General features: G+C 28.7%; 1 protein-coding gene across 1 annotated transcript; it reads left to right on the top strand.

The window, feature by feature from the left end:
- Window positions 1-3,121: 3,121 nt before the first annotated feature.
- LOC107437511 (mitochondrial ribosomal protein L43) lies at window positions 3,122-4,020 on the top strand. The gene has a single exon (XM_016049535.4). The coding sequence runs from the start codon at window positions 3,306-3,308 to the stop codon at window positions 3,867-3,869; it is 564 nt and encodes a 187-aa protein (XP_015905021.2). The 5' UTR covers window positions 3,122-3,305; the 3' UTR covers window positions 3,870-4,020.
- Window positions 4,021-8,829: the final 4,809 nt, after the last annotated feature.

Raw genomic sequence — 8,829 nt, 5'->3', positions numbered from 1 at the left:
AAAACATTCCCTTAATTGACTTAATATTTTAGCTTAATATACACATTATAATGGTCATAAAAAAAGTAAATAAATCAATATTAGGAAGAATCTTGTTTAAATTTTCCTCTGAAAAGTTCTGTATGTTCTTAACGAAAACAAATTTTGTGAATACATAATATAGCTTTTTCTATTGGCGATCGAAATGGGCTACAGGTGGCACATAGCATACCTATGGCAAAATTAGCCATGTTTTCACCATTAGCGTGTGAGTAGAGATAGGATTTCGAAGTACGTTTGTTTCTGTCTTGATTTTCACACCGATTAAAAATTTTTCAAACATGGAAATTACATGAAACTAAACATTTCATGAAACATTATGCGTAATGTAAGTATCATGGAAATTTTGAAAACTATTCTTAATAATCTAAGCACGAAAAATGTTATGGATGGGGGGAACATCGTTCTACATTCCCATACATGTGAGCAAATGAAGAGAAGGAGGCTGTAAACATGGAAACGATCCTCTCCCTAGATTGCGTAATCGAGTGTTGTGATAACTAATGGCTAATTAATGAATACTGGAAATTGCCTTGCTTGAAAACGCATAGTTTTTTGGAGGAAAGCTCTTTACTTAAGGCTCCTATACTATCAGAGCTGACCTATCAAGCAATATTGGAGCAAACAAGTTCGCAAGTTAACGTTATGTTAGTATTGTGCTTATGTTAGCCCTTTGCTCCAAAAAGAGATGATAAGTCAGCCTGTCTAATTCAGGGGCTCTATCTTTACTATGCTCGTAATGCGTAATCTCTTATCATTAAAATACAAGCAATGGAATTGGTTTGACAAAATATATTTTCAATATTAATTTGTTTAATTAGAAATACTAATTAAACAAAAATATATTTAGTGGTAGCAGCGTTCTCAAAATAGCAACTGGTGGTACTTAAATTTCGATCAATATTAATGGCAACTTTTAAAAGTTGATGTAAAAATAGTATATATGTTTTTTTGGCACTATCCCGTATGCATGCTTGTGCAAATCTAATTTAGGTAAATACAATATTTATAAATTTTTTTTAATTTGAATGGTATGTAAATGTTTTTGTCAAAAATTGTTGGTTTAGTACATAATAGCTTTAAATAATTATAGAATTAAAAATTTCTGATGAACCCAAGTAAAGTTTATTTTTATGGGGATATCTGTTTATATCTGTTCCACTTGACTCAAATGAGGATATCGTTGCTCGAATATCCGAAGCTGCTATGCGCGTGTGTGAAATACCTGGCATCCTTGAATGAATTAATCGCTCCACCGACGCTGCCAAGCATGTATCGCTACTGGAGGACGCAATTTTGAATAGTTATTGTAAACATTACACTTGTCCGCAACGCTTTCAACAAGCACTTTGTCCTCCCTTTCGTCTCTTATTTTTTTGCGTTTGCACCTCACCGCGTCACTTACGCCCACACATTCCTATACGGTAAATGATTGTTATAATGTCCTGTATCTACCCTTAAAATTTGTACCATTAATTCGGGACCACACTGTATATTTTATTTAGTATTTCTGTATTGTTAAGTAAATAATGCACGGAATGACATTATAAAACCATTGTTCTAAGTTTTACTGCTTCACAATAATGCAGAAAAATTAATTCCAAAATCTTATTCTAAGAATAAAAAACGAAGCAAGATGATAACAGAAAATATAAAATCTAATACTATGTGGCGTAACTACCACTATAAATATTAAGTACCGAATCACTAGTACATAAGACATGTTAACTTGACTCTATCAGGAGGTACCTTTTGATAGATGAAGGTTGACATAGTCGATTTGTAATTCCCCCACAACTATACAGCATCAAAAGAAATGCAAAATAATGTTACGTTGAACGTTAGATAAAATATGATTTTGTGTAGAATCTAACGTTATGTAACGCAGGGAAAATAGCGACCTCTTGCATCTGTCTAATGTTCGAAAGTTGAACGAAATATCGTTATTTTTTATTTTTTCTGAAGCTATTTAATATTATCCGTTACTTACATGGGAAACTAGGGAAGTGTGACTCGCCAATTTTGAAATAAACTAGTGGGATGTATGCCTTATGAGGAATAATTTTAGGGGCCAACATTCGTTTCGGCCCATAGAAGGTCCTGTGAGAGATAAAAAATAATTCAATATATAGAAAGATCAGTATTTTATTACTTCAATGCAGACTATTAGTTATTGTAATTGTCTCATACTCCAATTAATTTTGTGGTACTTTCACGTACTATATAATGCATATTTATTGTCAAAAATGATTTCGAAAATTTTATATATCAGTTCAGGTTTTACCTAACAGGTATTTCAGAAAAACCTGTTAGGTAAATTTAAAAAAAAAAATTTGACATCAAATTATTTTAATTTTTTTTTCTTTAAAAAACTTTCCAAATTAATTTAAGCATGCAATTATTGCAAATCAATTAATAATTAATTAACAATTAATTAACAATAATTTATTAATTAATTATTTTTTAATTAATTTATTAATTAGAAAATTAATTAGTTATCCAATTCATTACAAATTAATTGGATTATGAGACAATTACAATAACTAATAGTCTGCATTGAAGTAACACAACACCGATTTTTCTATATATTGAATTATTTTTTATCTCTCACAGAACCTTCTATGAGCCGAAACGAATGTTGCCCCCTAAAATTATTCCTCATAAGGCATACATCCCACTTGTTTATTTCAAAATTGGCGAGTCACACTTCCCTAGTTTCCCTTGTTAGATAGAAGAACAGAATTTATGTTGCAAAATGTCAATATTTTAGTCATTACAAATTATAGAAGGATAGATATTTTACGTAGTAAAGATGAATCCAATATATTCTACAATATATTCTCTTCCCAATATATTCTCTTAGAAGAAAATTAATGGACAGATATTTAAATACCGCACACATTTAAATTATACAATCTCAAACTGTCAGTAAAATTACATAATTAGCTATATTCCTATATTTACTACCAGATGGCGCAGCTGTAAATCCGATGTGCATGAATAAATAACCTTTTGCTTTCAGTGAGAATATAACTGATCTAAATGTAAAAAGAAAGCTATAAGCTGAACTATACTATAAAGCTGAGGTCTGCTAATGCGTCAACCCTATCAACAGTTCTGTTATTCGAGTTACATGAAAAAGCATCTAAAATATTTTACTTCTCTTTCATATACCCAATCAACTTACGACATTTTCTAACGTCAAACAATTAAAAAATTTAAAAAGAATTTTTAAATTGCTTTAAATTATTTCGTGAAAGTTTAAAATGTCTAACCAAGTGTATTCTGGCTGCTCCACATACCTAAAAAGTGTTCTTCAAAACGGCATAGGAAGATATATTTGCCAACTTCAGCGAGTAACATTCAGATTTTCTAAAAGCCACGGTGGTAGTAGAGGATTGCGTGAGTTTTTAGAGAAAGACTTGATGGATCTTGTAAGAAATAATCCTGGCGTTGTTGTGTATTTAAAACCTCGCCGCATTGGTCCTCCCAGTATAACAGCTGAATATCTTAATGGCCATTCACACTATCATTCTTTTCCTAGAAAGCCTAGAGAAGAAATTGTTAAATGGGTTGAATATATGTTTACCCAATCTGGTTTTCCTACATCACGTTTTATAAACAATCATCACACAGACACTCCCAGTATTCAAGGTGTCTGGACGCCATTTACTCACAAACCTACTTGGTTAAACATGACACAATTTCCAAACGAAGATTTGTCCAAAGCCAAGACATTTTTTCCTAATGCTACAGAACAGCTTTTGGACATAGCATCAAACTGCAACTCCGAGACTGTGGAAACTGAACATATCAAATCAACTGAGTAAACGAAACAATAGTTTTTAATTTTATTTTGATTGTTTATCTGTTGTTTTGGTCAAGATTTATAATAGAAATAAAATGCTAGTTTTTATCAGAACAGATATAGTGATTGTGATAATAAACGGTATAACATTTAAAATAAATTGTTCAAAATTAGTGATGTTATTTTTATTCTGGTTAATGAACTGAATATTAGTATGTCATCTCTTAATATCAACTTATTCTTGATGAATTATGAAAAATATTGTAATTTGTTCTACATCGGCAGGACCACACTAAGCATTCGCCACCTCTTCAAATGCGATAAAATCGTAAATTTGGCACCAAAAAAATTTTATTTGGCAGATTTTTTCTACAAAAATGAAATATATATGTATATATTCATTTTGATCTTTAGAAAAAAAAAATAAAGGGAATTTTTCTGAAGAAATCTTGTATTTTTTATTTGTTAACAGTAATTTCCGTTAGATACATCCCATAACCAATTAGAATTATTAAGTCCAGATAATGTAAGCAACGAGAGATTATGTAAGCATACGACAAACTATGGTAAAATACAAATCACCACACCCGTGCCGAATTATTCAGTATCATGTGACGAAATTTTCCCCTACTGTTTGTATCAATAAAACAGATAAGAGGGTAGCAAAATGTATATTATCATCCTACTGTTTTTGCAGAAAATATGTTTTCCATTACAGTAAAATATACAATAATGTGGCGATAACATAATGTCAATTCAGGTTTATTTTTATATTACTGCTCTAGTCTGTGAAATTATCAAAAATAAACCTCAACCTTTTTCTTCTCCTCAATGATGTTAAAACAACTTCTACATTTTTCATCCTCTCTCCCATTCATTGCTCATCCTATTCAATAACAAGCATTTTGAGCTTTTTCCATTTTCTTAAATACACATTTTGAGTTTCATGCATTTTCTTAAGAATACATTTTAAGCTATATTAATTTAAAAGTGTATTTATATGCTACACTCATTTCTTGAATTAGCATTTTGAGTTGTGTCGTTTTTCTAAAATACAGATTTTGAGCTATGGCCATCCTTAAATATGCAGTCTAATTAAAATTTAAAGCTCAGTAACTCTATGCTAGATGTTTTGTGCTTGTTACCACTTAAATTGACATAAAATCGTAGGAATAGGAATCGCGATGGGTGATTTCTAAAACATCTTAATGTGTAACTTCTAAATCACGTTAATACGACAAGTGATTTTTGATATGAAAATCACAGGATGTATATTTTCATTCGATATCGATTCATCTTGCGTGTCATTGCGAATCGCAATGTGCGATATTTAAACCACAAGGATATGATTTGCGATATTTGATTTTTAAAAGACATGAATTGAAATTGCGCTGTCTAGTTCTAAAATTGAGTGGATACGACTCTGAAGAATTATGATGTGTGATTTTTACATTGCTTGAAAAATTGCTAGGTCTGATCTTTAAATCATGTGAATACGAATAGCAATGTTTTATTTGTGTATGAAATGCGGTCAATGTGGAGACTTAGTGATCAAACCAGACTTGCGAAAAGAGATGAAGTGGCGATGTACACTTTGTAAATCAGTTCAATATCTTCATTAATAGCAAAACATACAGTTAAAAAAATATATGAAGTAAGGAGTTGCAAGTTAGTTGTTAGTATAAATCATAAATCAAAATAGTAATAAATCACTTTAATGCAAATCTTGATTTGTGGATCAATTTAATGCAAATCGTGATGTCTATTTTATAAATTGCTTTTATACGTTTTTACTCAAGGATGTCAAGGAATTTGGTAAGCAGAAAAAAATATCAGAAAAATCCCTCCCTTAGGATATATCATTGCTAAATTAGATCAATTTTGTTTAAGTATAGAATTTCTTTAAACTCTTTTTCCATACTTTCATAAATAATTATAACCAATGCTTGTACAATGGAAAATTTATGTTTTAATACATTTTAATAATGATTCTATAAAAATAATAATTACCAGTGGAATTTTATTTATTTTTTTATTGTATTTATAAAATGGGTATTCTCAAAATGCTATTATTTTTTTTCTCGGCTGACATTTAATATTAATTTGCAAAGTATCAACCTCAGCCTTCCCTGCTTTCTTGTTTCAGTGGGTCTAAAGAGCAACTTAATCAAACTTACTTCATACTTTAGATCAAAAATCTAAAAATGAATGTACATCAATCATAAGATCAGGTCAGATTATTAATCAATGTCATTATCTTCATAGTTGACCAGAACCCCCAATGCCTTCCTCTGAAGATTTCTCCATAACAACTTCCAATTTATCTTTGATCTCCAATTCTTTTCATTAATTGCAAGAAAATCAGACTCCACTGAATCAGCCCGTGTCAACCATGGCCTTCCCCGCTTTCTTGTTTCAGAGGGTCTAAAGAGCAATATTTTTTTTATGGTATTGTCATCTCTCATTCTAATCACACGGGCCATTCAATTCTTTCTATTTATTTTTATGTATTTAATAATATCAGGTTGTTTATGAATCTGGTTATTGTTCAAAGTTACTCCTTCTCCAGTTATGGTTTTCATTTACACCGCCAAATAAACTCAGCAAAATCTTTCTCAAATATTACGCTACAATTTTCCTCCAAGTTTGTCATTGCACAAGCTTCAGAAGTATATGTCAAGACCAACCGGACAAGGGTTTTGTAAATTGAGAACTTTGTTTTTCTAGCAAGAAACCTAGATTTAATAAATCTTCTCAGCCCTATTTGCCAGATAGGGTTGATTTTTTGTTTCAGGAGACATTCTGTTATCAATGATCCTAAGTAAGTATAACTCCTTACTGTTTCAAATCTATAAGAACCTATTTTAAGATAGGAGTCTGGGACTCTGTTTCTTGAGGATAACATGTATTTTGTTTTCTCTACATTTGTCTTGCAGCCACCTCAAGGGCAAGAAATACTTCTTTCAGGGCAGGAAAGGAACAAGCAATTACATCAATATCATAAGCATATGCAAATAGTTGTACTAAATCAATGTCATCAAGCATTTGTAAATTTTTTAAAACTCTGTGCATCAAAACTTAATGATTCTGTTTTTTGTAGTATTACATGGGGTCTTTTCTGAAGCCTTTTTTTCACAGACTATATTTTTCCCGAAATTTTTGAAATTCACGCTGTTGTAAATAAAATAAAAAATTAACTTTCCTTGGAGAAGGCTGAATTTAAAATTTTTCTTAAGAATATTGGTATTTTATAAAAATGCCTCTAAAAAAATTTAAAAAGTATCTGCAAAATTTAAGAATATCTGCTGGTGGTATCTGTGCATGGTGTATGCAACTTCTTTAACTGATAGCTCTCAAAAATAATTAAAAACAAGGAACATTTTTCGAATGTTTTATAAATAAAAAAATCTATTTAATTTTCACATTAAGCACCTAATTTAATAGATCATTTGAATCTATTGCAAAATAAATAAACCACACAACTTTTCCATTGTTGCAATATAATTTATTACTTTATAAAGTTTATCTTGCATGTCATCAAAAAAAAAATAAACAAAAATTTTTAATTTTCATGATTTTAACTATACAAAAACAATTTAACAAGGCTAAATCTAAAGAAATATTCAAATTATTAATAATATACCAATCATGCTACATTTTTAACTTAAATTTATGGTAAATTTCCAGATAACTCAATCCACTATGAAATAAATAAAATAGTACTGATTATTCTATTAACAAAGAGGATTAAAATATATGTTTCCGTAAACTCCATCTTTTCAAAAATATATTTTTCTTAAAAAGTTAATAAAAAAAGTTTTTTTTTTTTTTACTTTTCTGTTCCAACTGCATGTGAAAAAAACTGCATTATGCTTTTTTTTTTTAATTTTTATTGACTATTTTCTCAGCTCACACATAACATGCTGAAAAATCACTTTTTGCACACCAAAAATCTAAAGCAGTGTAATAAAATTTTAGTTGTTAAAATATTTAAAAAGTTTGCAGTGATATAGAAAATAAAATTTTTAATTAAAGCAATTTAATAGATTTTGTAAAGAATTTTTTTTTTTATTTATAGCAAAAATGTTATAAAATACTTATTAAGCATTTAAAAATAAATATATTGAAATAATTTCCACATTACTTTAAATTATAGGAGGGAGAAAACACTACTCAAAATTCATAGTATGTAAAAAACAAAACCCTGATATTAATTCCTGACACTTAGTAATAATATAAATTTACTCAAAAATAATTTAAATAAAAATTACTCAAAAATAGTTAAATAAAATTAAATAAAATTTAAATAAAGTTGAATGTTNCCTTATCAAGAAAATTAACAACACAACACAACTGACACTTAAGCATTTCAAAAATTTTATTACATATACAAAATGCTTTAAAATTACCAAATTTTTTTCTCTTACATATAATCTGTGAAATAATTGCTAATAGAATTAATAGTTTTAATAAATATATTTTAAAAATTTGTTCGATTATAATACTTTCTATTTTAATGTGTTTTTAAGCAGTTCATAGCCAATTATTTAAAATGAAAAAAACATTTAAAAAATTATTAAATTTTATTCATTTTTACTGAAATTCTTAATGATATAATAAACAAAAGTTTATAGTTTGAATCACAACACAAATTGTCACATATATACAGTTATGCATTCAACATATATGCATTTTGTAGAACATAATATGAGTTACAAATAAAAAGATTCAAATATCCTAAGGATCCTAAAAAATATGGAATTAATTTTCTTATTTTGTATACACAGTTATCAGAAATGGTGAAAATGCGGAAATAATTATTTTAATTCAGGTTTTTATCTATTATATTTTAATATTTTTCTTGAAAAGGTAATTTTATAGCTGCTAACATGCATGGCTGTACGGAAAGCGTTTCTAAAGTGAAGTATTAATAACAACACAAGTAGGAACAATTTTCTAAAAATTAGTCTTCTTTGACAACT

The sequence above is a fragment of the Parasteatoda tepidariorum genome, chromosome 3, assembly GCF_043381705.1.
Source record: "Parasteatoda tepidariorum isolate YZ-2023 chromosome 3, CAS_Ptep_4.0, whole genome shotgun sequence".
Classification (NCBI taxonomy): domain Eukaryota; kingdom Metazoa; phylum Arthropoda; class Arachnida; order Araneae; family Theridiidae; genus Parasteatoda; species Parasteatoda tepidariorum.
Note: the sequence above shows the minus strand (reverse complement) of the source record. Positions and strands in the feature narration are given on the sequence as shown.

Coding starts and splice junctions, on each gene's coding strand:
- LOC107437511 (XM_016049535.4), top strand. CDS start 3,306: ATGTCTAACCAAGTGTATTCTGGCTGCTCCACATACCTAAAAAGTGTT.